Here is a 16559-nt window from a genome sequence, read left to right on the forward strand (position 1 = left end):
TATATTATTATCTTGATAATATATATATATATTACAGAATATAATAGAAAACTAAGTGGATGCATAAATATTAAAATATATATATCTATCAAAATATAATAATTAAATTCGATTTCAATATCATATTCTATAAATTAAAAGATAAATTTGACTAAAACATTTTTATGGTCATTAATGTAGAATACATCTAATCTATCTTAATCGAATCAATCAATTAAATAATCAAAAATTTATTTTATATTATTATCTTGATAATATATATATATATATTACAGAATATAATAGAAAACTAAGTGGATGCATAAATATTAAAATATACATATATCTATCAAAATATAATAATTAAATTCGATTTCAATATCATATTCTATAAATTAAAAGATAAATTTGACTAAAACATTTTTATGGTCATTAAAGTAGAATACATCTAATCTATCTTAATCGAATCAATCAATTAAATAATCAAAAATTTATTTTATATTATTATCTTGATAATATATATATATATATATATATATATATATTACAGAATATAATAGAAAACTAAGTGGATGCATAAATATTAAAATATATATATCTATCAAAATATAATAATTAAATTCGATTTCAATATCGTATTCTATAAATTAAAAGATAAATTTGACTAAAACATTTTTATGGTCAATTTCAACTAATTTATTTTTAAAAGAAAATAAAAAATGGTGGATTTGAGTTAATTTCTCTTCTTGAAATTTGTTTTTATTTTTATGTCACGATGAAACAAAATAAAATAAAAATTATTCTCTTTTTAATAATATTGTTTTGTTACCAGAAAATAATTAAATATTAGACTATATTTTATAAATAAATTGTTGCTATATGTGTAAATTTCATAAAAATGCAACTTATTCTACATGTATAATAAATTTAAAATGGTACATTTGATTTAGATAATATTTTTGAAATATAGGTATATGTTTAAAGGAAACTTATATTAGTTTCAAAATATTGTCATACATTTATAATATATTTAAGATGTACTTATATATATAGAGAGAGGTCATTACTTATACAGTAAATTTTAAGAGTGAAAAAATATCAAAGTTAAACTTGAACTACCGTAAGTAGTAACATTAATAATTTGCTATCACCTAGTTATTAAAATTCAAAAAATGTTTTTGAAAATGTTTTTTCTTATATGCCTAATTCACATTTTGTTATAAATAGAATAAAATTCAAACCTAGTGTACAGATTACAATTAAACTACTTTAGTTTTAAGGCAACACTTATTTTACCATATCAAATTTGAACTGTATCTTGTATTTGATCTTGAAATGAAACACGAAAATATCTTTAAATAAAATGGAAGTAAAAATATAAATACATTTCATATTCCCTTCTTTACCATATATTTCTGGATTTATTTCTCTAGAATGTTGACCCGTGGCACGAGAATATTTTCATTATTTTATATTTAAATAATAATATTATAATAAAAAATCTATACATAAAAATCATTGACTCAATTAAAATTATAAATCAAAATTACATCCATTATTCAATTATTAGTAAACAATTAAGAATACATCAAATAGATAAAAATAAAAATTTATAATTAAATTAAAAATAAATGTTTGATCATGTCTTATATTTATCGTGATAACAAATTACAAATATATTGATATTTATCTTTTCTCAAATTTAAAAGGTAGACTTGATTCATAAATAATAAAGTTCTATTGTGAAACTTTCAACTGAAGCATTTTCTTGTTCATCAAATTGCAAAAGGTGTTTTGTAGCTGGAAAAAATAAAGCATAGAGAATATTTTAATACAATATCTATGAGAAAAATATTCACGAGGTAGTAATAAATAAAGTAATTTTATAAATCATATATTCATGTAACTGTCTTTGACGTGTTAACCACATAGAAAATGGTAAACACATTGTTCCAAAATCAGCAAGCCATAACTTAAATGTATACTCTTACTATTCGAAATGAGATTTTTATTTTTAAACTTTATTTGAATTTTTTTATTTTCAGAACATAATAATTTTTTTCAAATTTATTTTTTTCAGAATATATAATTTTTATTTATGGATTTTCATTTTCAAATATTTTTAAAATTTAAAAATATATAGAGTGCATGTTAAAAAAGTTTTGGTGTGGGGGAGAATTTGCCTGGCTGTAATTTCATGAATGTTCTTACCAATGTTTCTCTCATATCATCAGAGTCCATTTGTTGTTAGGCTGAATAATAATTATAATTTTTTTCTTCGCATTAAATTCATAATAAAACTTATGCAATCTGGTTTTATATACAATTTCATAGTTATCAATTATTTTTTCCATTAATTCTACTAAATATTTTTAATTTAATAAATTAATTCATTTGTTTGAAATTATAAATTAGGAACATACATACACTACCTAAAGAGTAACTTATTAACTATCTAGTAACTTATATAGCTACCAACTGATTTATATAAATTAGTTTTTATCAAATACAACGTAATCAACGTCAACAAAATATTATCAATCTAAATTTATGATAACATTATTTTAAAGTAGGAACCGACAAAAAAAAAAGAAGAGAGAGAAACGAGAAAAGAAAGTTTTGAAACGTTGTATTTTACTTTTCAATTATATTTTAAAATTATAAGATTTTGAATCCTATAACTATTATTTTGGTCCATATGTAACGATAACAAAATATTAAAAGTAAGTTATCCATCTATTAAAAAATGTACCCATTACTGATTTATTTATTTTATTATTTATAATATAATTAGTTTTTCTTTTATCTTAACATATAATTTATATAATTTTTTAGTTTTTTTTAATTCAAGTTATAAATTATATATTTGAACATAAAAACCAATACTACATATAAAATAACATAAGAAAACCCAGATTGCGCCTCTATTTCCCTTGATACTAAAATATATTTGTGAAATCTTAGGCTTCTGATTATGTGATACACACAATATAGAGTTGTTTTCTGATTTAGTGAATTACAACTTTTTATACTTCTTTTAGTCTTTAATTCATTTCAAAATACTTCACATATAAACAAAGGTATTTAATACAGTACCATTGACACTAAAAGAATATAAAAGTTAAAAAAAATTGAGAGAAGGTTAGACTAAATATATATTAATTAAATGTTTATTAATCAGTGAGTCAAGATGTCAGAAGACTATTATCTAGGAAACGGAAAAAAATACTTTTATTTTTGTTTTTTCTCATCTGTTTTGTATGTTAAAAATAAAATGAGTAATGATTATTTTTGAACTTTTTGAAGTTAAAATTTGAAGTGAGGACACAGGTTACGCGTGTGCAGTGAGTAGAAAATAAAAGAAAACAAGAGTTGAATGAAGAGAAGAGTGTCTGTTTTTGTTTGGTAATTTTCAATCACTCAAAAACCAAAGCCCGCGCCCAACACGTGAAAATATTTGAATTCCTACAGCGCCAGAGGAACACAAACACCCCATCACCTGCCACGTGTCCCTAACCACGACATCCTCTTACTAAAACAAACACTTCCCACTCCTCAAAACTGCTAACCCTTGGCTTCTTCTTATTCAGTTTCAATTTTGAAACAGTTCTGAATGGCTTCCTCCGGTGCGAAACCTTCTTCGCGTTACAGTTCCTACGATTCACGCTCTTCCACCTCCTCTCATTTCTCTGACCCTTCTTCCTCCCATGAATTCAACAACCCCAGAACCAAACCCACTTCCTCACGCGCCCTCGTCAAGACCAAACCCTCTCACACCGCCAAGGTGGACCCCACCTTCACCACCATGGTCAAGAAGTTCATGGACCGCAAGCCCAAGTCCTCCTCCGCCACCGCCACCAGGTTGATTATTCCCTCCGATTTGTTGGTGCAGGATTTGAAGAAGGACGCCAAGAGAGTGGCGGGCTTCTCTACTCTGCAGAAGAAGCTCTTCGGAAAGGGCGGTTCCGAGAAGAAGGAGAAGGTGAAGGCCTTGACGGAGGTCAAAAACAACACCAGGACATTGGCCATGGTGCTGAGGAGCGAGAGGGAGCTTCTCAGCATCAACAAGGAGCACGATGAGCAGATTTCCCATCTCAACCAAATGCTTGAGGACAAGAACAAAGAGGTAAAATACTCAAATGTGTTTGTTGGAGATCTCAATATAGTTAAACAATGCAATGTATCTTGGAGACAAACTTAACCTCATGAACTAGTTTTTCAATCGGTCTATTTTTAGATCCAGATTTTAGTATTTATGGGAGTTTATCCTGTTGATTATGTGTTTCTGGACTTATCGGATTTTTGTCACTTGATTGTTACCATACCAGCAAATATCACATTCAGTATACAATTCCTACTTTGAAAACTGAGTTTTTTCTGTAGTGATTGTTATTGAGCTCACAGTAGTCTGATTACTCTTATTTAATCGTGATCAGACCATTTGTGGATGAGTGCAAGTCAAATTCTTATAGCGTTGTGTTGTGTTGGGTCTGATTCACCCAAGAAATGGGAATTGAAATCATGCATTTTGAATTTGCAGGTGGAGAAGTTGAAGGACTTGTGTTTGAAGCAAAGGGAGGAGATCAAGTCGTTGAAGAATGCGATACTGTTCCCTGATGTTATGAATTCTCAGCTTCAAGAGCTTCTAGAGAAGCAAGGTTCGGAGCTGAAGCAGGCCAAAGTGGTTATTCCAGCTCTGCAACAGCAGGTTTTTTCTCTCACCGGTCAGCTTCAAACCCTTGCGGAGGATCTTGCCGAGGTACACATAACTTGCATCCTTGTATATATGCCATCAAATTGTTGTCATTTGTCACACAAATGCAGGTTATTGAAATTAGATACTGATTGAGGTGGAAACGTTTCAGCTATACATGGTTATGTTTTTTTTTATTGAATTGGATCTTCTTTTTTATCTTAAATAAATGAAGAAAAGGTAGTATTACCGATTTGGAAGGAGCCAGTGTACTATGATATTTAGGGTGTGTTTGATTTCTGTTTTAAAAACTGTTTTCAAATTTTCAAACTCAGCTGGTGGAAGGCCAAAAGTAGAGGGTGGAATTCAAGGAGGGGTTCAATGAAATGAAAGATAGAGAAGAAGAGAAAACATCTAATTGCATTTGTTTTTTGATTTTTAAAGTTGTTGCTTTGGAAGCAATAACAAAACTTCATAAATTTTGAATGAAAAATTGATTGTTGAGTAGACTGTGATTGTATTTCTTGTTTTTTTCCTTCTTTGTTTATATTTTTCATTTGCTTTTGTTAGGTGAAGGCTGATAAATATTCAGCCAAAGCAGGTCTTCTCGGTTATGGAAGTTCTCCGAGGACACCAACACATGTCCGGGAAGATGCTTGCAACTCCTGGGTAAGCTTGCAGTTAGTCAAAATACAATTGAAATTTCATAATCAAAGTCCTGCTATCAGCCAAAGAAGATACATCCTTAGGCAACTCTATTATTATCTTCCACATTACAAGCGTTTTGGTTAATCTGCTCAGCAATTCATGCAGGAATTCAGCTCTGATGACCAGTCCGATGACCTATTACTAAAGGATCTCAATCCCTGCTTAACACCGTTCACCGCTAAATCAAGATCAAAGGTGATTAACTTCTCCATTACTTTGTTGTAAAATTTCCAGTGTTCCTCAAATTGTTTTTTTATTATCAAATGAGTCCATTTTGTGCAGGAATTTGAGGGTAGGGGCTCTGGCTCTATACTTGATGAAAGCTTATCCGAGGATGATGCTAAAGTATATCCTGAGATGAATTTTAGCTCTCTTGATCACAACTTTTCCAAAAGTTCTGACTGTTGCCATAATTCCAGCAAAAGAAGTGTCGCAACCAAAGCAGGTCGAAGATCTGATGAGAGCAAATTAGCCTATGGAGGTAGAATGAATCATAAATTTGCATAAATAATCTCAATCCCTGCCCCTTGTTGGGATTTCTTATTTCTTTTCCCTTTTACCATCTTTCAGTTTTGTCATTATTATACCGTCAATATTTCTGTTTCAAGAAGTTGGACATTGTCTCTTTGAAACATGTAAGATTAAATCACTCCTCGTTGTATATTGTGCACGTTGGCAGTGAATAAGGCCTCAAAATTCACAGATCCTTGGAAATATTGCTAGAAAATTCGATGTTACAAAGTACAAATTCCTACATTTTAGATTTTTAGTCTTGCAAAAGAATAATCAATCTCAAATTTTACATTTGATCTACGATTAGGTCGCCTCCATTTACCCTTTGTATCATTCGAGGTTCTTGTCCAATTAACAAATTTATATGATAATGTAAATCTAGTCTCTAACAATTTTAATTACAATAAATAGGAACCAATTCTTGGGCCATATTTATGTGGAATACAAGAGTGCCAGTAGATTCAAATGCTTTAGTATTTTATATCATATTTTATTGTGTTTCACTATACAAAATATTCACGATTTTCGGTTAAGAGTATAAGCTCTTCTATACATTACTTATATCTATGTTCAACAACCAAGGTGTTTTGGTCTATGTATCCAAATTATGAGACTTTCTTAAACAATGTAAGAGATATTTTCATCTCTTTTCAATTATAAATCTATCCTTTTGTTATACAAATAAATTATTTTATATCGCAATGCAAAAATATCTCGTTGGCTACGGGTTTGTGACTTGGAGCATTTGGAATTGAGCGCATTGACTTGAGGAATGAAACAGGTAAATAAATGACATAAGAAATGAAATATTCATCTATCAGCAAAGTTAAATTCTGATTTCACTCTTTATCAACCAACGCTGATCTAAAGTGAATTATTATGTTTTCTAGATACCTACTTGTTACACATATAACACTCGTTATATATATAACATATATAATACTTCACAAACATTCCTCCACCCTTAAACCATCCCACGACTTGAAGCTGTCCTAATGATCTGAAACAGAGCTGTCAACAAAACAACAACCATTCATATCTTCACTGAAACAAGTAACCATTTACAAAGAAATAAACAAATATCCACTGAACTTTATCCAATCTTAAGCTTGACAAATACAATATATCTTATATAATAATTCAAAATATGATCTGCAATATATCTTATGTTTTATTTTCAAAAAAATATTGGCAAATCAGTTAAATTTTCAGCATGAAAACTGTGGATGAGAAAACAATGCATAGTCCTAAACCTGTAAATGTAGCGATAAATTGTAATGACTCAATTTTTAATTAAAATGAGACGGAGTGATTAAGTATGAATGATTTGTTTTATCACTCGCACGTGAGTATTAGATTATTGATTAATTAAAGGGTATAAAACTGAAGTAGCCTTTAACTGCAATAAAAATGTTAAGGAAGCAGGAGAACTTACATGATCCAACGACAACAAAGACGAAGAACCCAAGAACAATCGGGCCCACAGGGTATGAATATCCTTTCTTAGTGCTTTCTGATCCTTTTTTGCTAATATTCCTTTCAAACCTTGCGATTTTCCTGTCTGCTAGGCGCCTTGAAGTAGTCTATGAAATCAAAGTTAAAGCAAACACCAGAAATATCACCAATCATACAATTGACAAATAACTCAGCTCAGTACTTTGCAAGAGAAAGCACAACCAAAAGGCATAAAGATAAAAAACAGAAGGCTCCAAAACCAAAATCCAAAACATCAAAGATCAAAATTTGGAAAATGGTCCTTTTTTTTATGACATCTGTAACCGCAATTCCCAAAAGCAAAAAGAGAAAAAAAGAAAAGGATGGACAGCATTTGTAGGGTTTAGGTACTCCAAATCCAAATTCTATGATATTGCTGCTATTTTATATATACTTATTTTACTTTTGTAAGTGCAGTTTGATCGTTCACATTCCTTTCTTTAAATTTGAAAATAATAACATAGAGCAATGTCAGTCACAATCAAAACCGTGAACTGTCTGTGAAAAATGTTATTTTGCCTATGAATTGGATTAAAAAAACATGGCAATATAAGAAATTACACTTTTTATACTGGTTTGCTAAGATTCTTTTGCTGGGTTACCTTCAAAAACTATGATCAAGTAAACTCAAGAAATCAGGTTTTCAAACGCCTCTGCAATTCAAAGAAATTACAAACTCCCAAAATCCACTTTTTCTTTTCCCTATTATCAGTCAGATATATGATCGTTTTTGAGCTAAAGAGAAAAAGAGTATGAAAGAAAACCACATAGAAAGGAGGTTTCAAGAATGAAGTGGCCACAAAGGCAAATAAGTCAACAGGATCTCAGTGACAATCAACAAAATAGAAAAGTAATAGCAACAAATTAATCAGAAACAAAAAAACCAACAAAAATCATTAAAAAGAGAAGGAGGGAGAGAAACTTTACCATAGTGGCAGTAGTGAGGAGATTAGAGAGCAACGGAAGAAGGGTTTAGAAGTATTTAAATTGTTGTAAAATGATGAAACAGTGGAAGTTGAACACTGTTTTTTGGTACTTATAATGAGAAGGGTATGGGCATTTGAGTGTGGTATGTCACGTAGCAATGAGTGTGTCACCTCCTTAAGCTGACTCGTGGAGATTATCAAAACCCTTCTTCTTCTTCTTTCTATCTGCGTTTGTGTTACCACTGACTCATATTAAATGCTTTGTAATTAGGAGCGTTACAATGGGTAATTTGGGAGTTTGTCTTATCAACGGATCCGTTGCAAACGGAATTAAATTTATCTTATTGCATGTTTCGTAAGTATTTCTACAATTAACTCTCAAATAAATTCTGTTTGACTTTTGTCTACACTAATACAAATCATGATGAAACTTACCTTTAATAATTTTATTCAATTTTAATATACTTTTATTATTATTATTTTTAAATATGGCTATATATTAATCCTACACTAGTTTGGTTACATTTTATTTTACAATATATATGAATTTCGGTTAAATATTGGGTAACGTAAATTGGAAACCAATATTAGTTTATTAGTTAAATTGGAATCCAATTTTTTAAGTGGCTTGGGAATGAGAAAAATTATAGTTGAAAAATATCCAATTAGTCATATTAAATATGATAATATTGAATAAATATTTATATTTAATGTTATTTTGCAGTCATATTTATTTATAGTATATCAATTATGATATTTATTAGTATAATGTAATATATAAAAAATAAATAGAGTTGAGCACAAATATTAAATGAATAATTTAATCTTTATTTCAATTTTACATTTTTATTAATTATAATAATCTCCATTCAATCTCTACCATTATTCATACTTAATAAAAAGTTCATAAAATATATTAAATCTGGGGAATATTACATTTGACCAAATTGTATAATCTCGGGATCATTTACCAATAAAGTTTATAGATGGGATATGTTTCAATGTATGTTTGTTTGTATCTTTAAAAAATTATTACAAGAATATTACAACCAGAAAAAAATATATGCTTGTTTTCTATTTCTTTATTCGTCGTCTCTTTTAAAATAAATTTACTTAACATGATTTTTTTAATAAATAATTATTTATGACAAATTTTTTAAAACAAGTAAACAAACATACCTACTATTATTAATAAATATGGAATGTTTCATTATTGAGAAGTCAAATTTAATTATATTAATGAATACAATATTTCTTTTAAATGATATGTTTATAGAATTCAATAGAATTAATTATTGAAAAATTAATACATATACATATTTAAATATTCTTTATGTTTTTACTATTTAAATTAAATATACTTTTTTAGAAAAAAGTTAAAATTGACTTTTATATATATATATATATATATATATATATATAAAAGGTATATATTGTATTGAAATTACTCTATTTCAAAGTTATATATATATATATATAATATGTATTAATTTTTATTTTTAACATTTTTTAGCATATCTAAATTATAAAACATATTCTAAAACAGAGTATAAAAATGTATATTATTATATAAAAATTAATGGTTTAAAATGTAAAGTTGTGGCACTTTTCTTTTTTCATTATTGAAAATAACGTGTGCGTTTGTTTCCTGTGTCTATTCTCCTTTACTCACTTTTATGCAGAAGTATATATTTCTCTATTATAAAGAGTTCATTACAAGAATGCGTTTTATAACATTAATTTTGCGTTAAATCAAGTTTGATTAAATTTAGTTTAAAATGTAAAATGCAAAGATAAATAACTGACAGCTTTTATTAGTATTTTATTTGAAAACAGCGACAGCTTCTATACTTGCTCAAGAAGAGATATCCAAAAAGGTCACGAGATTGGGGCACGCTCCATCCAAATCTCAAACGTGCTTTCTCTCGGACCACTTTCCAAACTTAAATTTAAATTTAGAATGTCAGCATATGTCGGAAATAAAAAAAACTAACATAATATATGATTATTGCTTTTAATCATACCATTTTATATATTTTTTGTTAATAGAGCGTACTTTTTTAAATGAAAAGAAGTTAAAATAATAATCCAATAATAATAATAATAAATTCATGTCCATTTTCAATAAATGTATTTTGATTCTATTTTGATTTGTGTTGCGTTTACTGTAAGATAAATATATCGTAATTGATGGACTAATTGTCTTAATTATTATGGAAAAATTAGGTTTAGGGTTACTCATATCTTTTGTGAAGGGAATGCGTGTGCTGATAAGTTTGTTAATTTATGATTTATTCATAGATAATCTTTTCATTAGTATAATAAACTTTCATCTTGTATGTTCTTATAATTATTTATGAATAAGTATAGTCTACCTATGTATAGTTTTTTTAACATATGAATTTTAGTTTAGTTTTCCGCATTTTTGTATTTTTTTTAATAATACTTTTTTCATGTGATAGCAAATGATTGTTGTTACTTGAAGTGTCAGTGTCAGTCGAGATTTTAAGATGTCTAACATAAAAGTTTTTATTTAAAAAAAGTTAGTAACAAACATGAAAGCTTTTATTTAAAAAAAAAGTTAGTGACAAGTATTATATATTTTGATGTATTTATTCTATTAAAAAGTTAGTGACAAGTATTTTGATGTATTTATTCTATTAAAAGTTAGTGACAAGTATTTTAATGTATTTATTTTATTTAAAAATTAATGAGAAGTTTTGAATGAACAAAATAAAGTAATTTTTATTTATTTATTTTGTATTTTTGATAAAAGAAATTATAATTTTTTTTAGTTAAATAAATTATCTTATCATCGACCGTTTTATAAAAAAAAATTCATTTAGATTTTTCATAACTTTGATATACATGTTGGAGATCCCACATCGACTAGAGAGATCCCACATCGACTAGAGAGATCCCACATCGACTAGAGAGATCCCACATCGACTAGAGAGTAAGACAACATTTTATTATAAATAAATAGATGCAAATTTTACCTCATGATGATTTCAATCATGAGATTGAGTTAGGCTATCTTAAAGATGAGAACAAAATTTTAAAAAATTATGATTTAGAGAATTTGTCTCTTTCAAGGAAAGGGTAGAAAGAGTGACCCTTTTGGGTGAAACTTGATTTCTCATGCTTCCTAAAGAAGTGGTTCCAGCAATTAAACAAAAAAGAAGAAGATGACCCAGTGACTCTAGATATATTTTTGGAAACAATAAGTAATTGCAAGGATAGATTGATTTTTTAGAAGAAAAAAAGTAAGCAATTGAAAGGGTGAGAAAAAAAATATTAAATATTGGACTTTATCTTAAAAAAAAAATTTGGGGGATAATTTATCTTAATAAAACTATTAAAAGAATTGGGTGTTCTAAAGTTTTAGGACCTTGAACCCTGGTTCTAAAAAATTCACAAACATAACCTTAGTGATAAGGGGAAGTTAGGATTGAACATATAACATGCAAAAGTGACTTAATACTTAAAAGAAATTAAAGTTCAGTGGCATCAATTATTAACTGATCATTGCAATAGTAGGCATTCTAGTATTGCCATAATCATTCAGTACTGCATATACACCATACTCAGAAGAACCTTGCAAGTTGCAGAACAATTGCTGGCCAATTGGTTCAGTGGTAGGTAGGCTATATTAACTTGAATCAATGGTATTTTCCAACCTAACAATATACATTTTTCATTCTGTTACCACCATACAACCTGAAGAGACTGAAAGCAGAAATACAAGACAGGACCACCATACTAAGGCTAACCCCAAAAGCACTAGCAATCCCTTCTCCCACTTGGTTGCAGAATTTTCCATACATGTTGCACAACTCCATCCATTGCAGTTCTGGCTGGCCCACCTTTGCTAACATTCCCGATTGCCCTGCAGCCGCCACTGCCGCCACTGTTACATATGCCATTACCTTCATGCATAGGAAAGTTATGTCTTTAGTGTTATGATAACAGTGTGTAGTACATTTTTTTACTAACATGTTCTGTAAGATCAGGATCCATTTCTTCATACTGAATCTATTAGAAACCATAAATGAACACAACATAATTTCTTTCTGTAGTTGAAGTTATAGTATAATAAGACCACATCTACAATGCTCACTGTGTTTTAATTGTTTTAGGTCATTACTATTAAAATCCCAACAACCAGCACACACTTGGATACTCCCCAATCATGGACTTTGGTATGTCTTAACCGTGAATGATGCTGGAGTCCTAACATCAATCAGGCATGGTCCCCTAAAAGGCCCCACCACAGTATCCTTGCTTGACAAGACAAAGTTGAGATCTTTATGTTTGGCTGTCGAAATTTGACCCTTGTTCAGCTTTTGACAAATGTAGAGAGCAAAAATTCCGGAGAAAAATATCTGATGTTATCAAATGTCGCTCTCTACTGTGAACTGTGATGTTTTGCCTAATTTGTGTGATGTTGGTTCACAATTACATCAATTGATTGATCTACTAGATAGAATAAAAGGAACTAATTGGATACAAATATTCAGTAATTGTTCATATGAGCTAGGCTTCAACTTTGGGTATTAGTTAAAGGGAAGCTACAAAAATTTCATAAAAAGCAGAAAAAATGAAATGCAATGGCAGTCGAATAACATTGTGACGCATAGTTTTGGTTACACTTCAAAACAAAAGGGTTTTTTAAGTTTATAAAATGTACCTGATCACCAGAAAAAATGACCCATGCTAGGGGCTTGCTTAAGAGTGTTCTTCCTCTGACCACACAAATGATACAGTGCAGCCCTTGGAGTAGAGAGAAGCCAGCAGCCAACCCATTTGCAACTACCAGGAATCTGCAAGGTTAACAACAATAAAAATTAGAACACTACAACCAGCAACGTTTTGGCAATAAAAAACAGGGCTTTAAATTGCGATCACAATCGCAGTTTTTGCAATCAGAAGAGAAGATTGGGGAGCTAAAGAGCTTACACCAAAGCCTTCATGTCTGTAAATTTAGCTGTCTTCTGAATTGAGAAAAACTCTTTGACTTGGGAATCAGTTCCCACGAGAACAGCTGCAAGAACTCCCAAACCTAGGATCACACACCTCAACACCAACTCAGTTATCCTTATCCTCCTATCAAACATTTTCCCATTTGTGTCGTGGTTAACTGGGACAGTCCCAGTACTAACACCTGCACCCAAGTAACTACTCATTTCTCCTTCAAAATCAACACTCAGAAACAAGAAACACGGGACAATATAAAAGAATTCCTCAGATCAACCTAGAAAAAAAAGTAGTGAGAAGTGAGAACTATGGATGAACACCAACTTTAACTTTCTATTATTTATATAGACTCAGTTTTTTTTCCTCTTTTAAAGTTGTGACGGTGGTGCTTAGCAGCAATGCTGCACAGCATGCCAAGTGGTCAAAACGTGGGTCTGCTAGGACAGACTGGAGAAAGTGTATATAGGTAGACATAAAAGGCACTTGAATCCATACATACATACATTGCCATTAAATGGGTCTGTTCTGACCTCTGGTTCTGCATTTAAGGACTGATAAATACAAAGAAAAATTTGGTTTTGAGCGCTCTTTATTGTGTCTAGGAAGGAGTAACAGTTTCCCGTCCCTAGGAACGATCTGATGTGATAATATGAAGAGTGCCTAAATCCTGATCAACCAAGGCTAGCGTGGTTCAAGTTATGATGCCCCATTTTCTTTTTTGCCTATACCATACAAAACGCATGGTAAAGGAAGATGATATAGTGCCTAGTTTTTATCATTTTTTTCTGGGGTTTGGGGAAAGGATGAAGTCTAAACAGAAAAAAGTGACCTTCCCTGGTGTAGATATCTTGCTTGATAAAGCACAGTAACAGTTGGTTTCACTTGTTTGGCCCGAAGTAGAAATTTGGTTGCTGAAAAGTTACTGAAGGTAAAGCTGGTGGAGGAATCATTAAGGGTCATCAAGAGTTTTATTATTTGGATCTTTTGATAGGTAATATACTGGTATGAGTATTAGTGACTATATGCTCAGAAAAATATGTAAGTTATTAGTCTCATAAATGAAGAAGTGAGTGTTCACACGTGACATGAAAGGATAGCAAAGCATGCCAAGTATAAATGAAGATAACGCCATCTCACTACATATCAACAACTTGATTCCACTAACAACAGTTTCACAGCACTTGCTTAACTTACCCTTAAAAACTGCAAGATTGCCTTTAGACGTGCAAAGAAAGTTATCTAAAATTGTCAATTCTCAAGTCCTTCCAAGAAAAAGACACATTACATTATCCTATGTTTCTTTAAAGACGGACTTAAAAGCTGAATTGAATTCAACCATGCTTGTCCATTTGAAGTAAAATTAAAATATATTATTTAGGAGCTTTTATCATGGAAAGCTATTACTGCTACTTTGCGTATGGTGCTCAGCTACTGTCAGAATCCTGAATATGTTCATGGTTTGCTCTTTCATTCTCAAGTTTCAATTTTTTAGTGTTATTTTATTTCTTTCATGAAAAAAAATTGTCTTTATATAAATATGTTTTAAGTTCGAATTTGATTAGAATGCACTTTCTACAGTATTATCTTTATAATAATTATTTTCAAAGGGTGTGATTTATAATATTTATTGTTAACAATATATTTATACTTACAATTGACTGAAATGTTTTTTTTAAAGTTTAAAGTTTAATAACAGTTAATTAGAAAGACTTATTTAATAATTAAAATATCTAACATTCCTAGAATGCATGAAAAATCAAACTCTATATAGTACCTTTGAATAAGTTTATTTTGATGAAGTCAGGCTATTTTATTTTTTAATAATTTAGCAAAAAATTAATTATTAAAATCAGTGAAGCTTTTACAAAACATGTTGAAAAAAAAGATAACCTAGTGTTATAAGGCTGCTCTCATGATCATTTTTCAAGGTCTGAAGAAGGTTCAGGTATGGACCTATTACATGCAGCTTTATCTTGTATTTGATAGAATTTGGTTACGAGTTTAGCTGGTGATAAATACTTACAAAATAAGTGGTTAATAGTATTTTGATTTCTTTTTTGTTATTGCATTATTATTAATTTATATTAATATTGTAAATAAAAGGTATAAACTCAACACTATTATTGCTTATACAATATTAAAGTCAACTAACTCCTCTATAAACCATTCACAAACGACTAAGAAAAACCATTTTATGTGGTGAATTTTTAGAGATCTAACTTGGGTCAATGTCAATGGAGATTGCAGCATCATTGAAACAGGAAGAGTCTCTTTTGTGCCAAACTGGTAATTCTGGAAGACACGAGGGATGGTCCCTTGCATTTGTTAGATAAAAGGGTTGCTTCACACTTCACTTTTTAATCTTTCTGCAATTATTCCATTCTTTCAAGGACTCACTCTGAACTCCTCATAAGGACCCTGCTCTGTAGCTATTCCACACTCCAAACATGTCTCAAAACTTCCCAGTAGATAAATTGGAAATTCTAGTTCAACCCTGTTAGATATTTTGTTTTTTAAACTGTATGTAACTGCTCTGAGTCTTTATTTGTTTTGTCTCTTTCAATTGTTTGTTGAACTAGTATATAGACCCGTGAAATGCACGGGAATATTTATAATATTTATTATTTAAATAAAAATATTATAATAATAAATCTATATATCAAAATTAAGAATTATTTTAGAATAAATTAAAATTATAAATCAAAATTACATTAATTATTGAAGTATCAGTAAAGAATTAAGAAAAATCAAATCGATCAATTATTCAATTATTAGTAAATAATTAAGAATATATAAAAAAACAAAAATAAAAAATTGACCCAGTGTATTATATTTATTGTCATAGCAATGTATAAATATATTTAAATAGATGTTTTTTCAAATTTAAAAGAGAAGACAGCTTTTCATAAATAGTAAAGTTTTGTTGTGAATAACTGTGCTTCAGCGTTTTCTTTTTGAAATTGGCAAGGGGTGTTTTGTAGCTGCAAAATATAAAACATATAGAATCTTTTAGATACAATATCCATGAGGTAGTCATATCAAGTTTCATAATTTCTTCAGCACTAAAATCCATCAAAGTGAATAATAGATAGTGGACAATGAAGGAAGTAGGGAATAGTAAGATAGGAACGTAGAAAGAACAAAAGAGTAGGATTCTGAGTGAACAAAAGCCAAGTGTCTTACGTATTTATAGCCAAATATTAGTTGTGACCATTTGATATCCATTGTCTCAAACAACATGACGTTTCAGTTGAAACAATATATTCAAT

The 16559-nt window shown here is 29.5% G+C and overlaps 3 protein-coding genes across 6 annotated transcripts; 1 reads left to right on the top strand and 2 right to left on the bottom strand.

Annotated features, from left to right (window-relative positions):
- The first annotated feature begins 3367 nt into the window (after positions 1–3367).
- On the top strand, positions 3368–6107 carry LOC137832151 (uncharacterized). The gene is made up of 5 exons (XM_068640172.1): positions 3368–4105; positions 4520–4738; positions 5243–5341; positions 5486–5575; positions 5663–6107. The coding sequence occupies exons 1-5, from the start codon at positions 3593–3595 to the stop codon at positions 5885–5887; spliced, it is 1146 nt and encodes a 381-aa protein (XP_068496273.1). The 5' UTR covers positions 3368–3592; the 3' UTR covers positions 5888–6107.
- Positions 6108–6658: 551 nt separating this feature from the next.
- LOC137832152 (uncharacterized) lies at positions 6659–8456 on the bottom strand. Its single transcript, XM_068640173.1, has 3 exons — positions 8315–8456; positions 7329–7476; positions 6659–6904 (listed from the first exon to the last, which is right to left on the bottom strand). Exons 1-3 carry the CDS (start codon positions 8315–8317, stop codon positions 6858–6860), a joined length of 198 nt encoding a protein of 65 aa, XP_068496274.1. The 5' UTR covers positions 8318–8456; the 3' UTR covers positions 6659–6857.
- A 3317-nt stretch (positions 8457–11773) lies between these two features.
- On the bottom strand, positions 11774–14113 carry LOC137832154 (CASP-like protein 2B1). 4 transcript variants are annotated; one of them, XM_068640179.1, is made up of 4 exons: positions 13821–14113; positions 13273–13477; positions 13004–13136; positions 11774–12242 (listed from the first exon to the last, which is right to left on the bottom strand). In XM_068640179.1, the coding sequence occupies exons 2-4, from the start codon at positions 13428–13430 to the stop codon at positions 11994–11996; spliced, it is 540 nt and encodes a 179-aa protein (XP_068496280.1). In that variant the 5' UTR covers positions 13431–13477; positions 13821–14113; the 3' UTR covers positions 11774–11993. The 4 variants fall into 4 exon arrangements, with proteins under 4 accessions (XP_068496280.1, XP_068496279.1, XP_068496277.1 ...); XM_068640178.1 differs by having other exon boundaries at positions 13794–14064; XM_068640176.1 differs by having other exon boundaries at positions 13273–13567; positions 13794–14064.
- Positions 14114–16559: the final 2446 nt, after the last annotated feature.

Source organism: Phaseolus vulgaris, chromosome 6 (assembly GCF_000499845.2).
Source record: "Phaseolus vulgaris cultivar G19833 chromosome 6, P. vulgaris v2.0, whole genome shotgun sequence".
In the NCBI taxonomy this organism is placed as follows: Eukaryota; Viridiplantae; Streptophyta; class Magnoliopsida; order Fabales; family Fabaceae; genus Phaseolus; species Phaseolus vulgaris.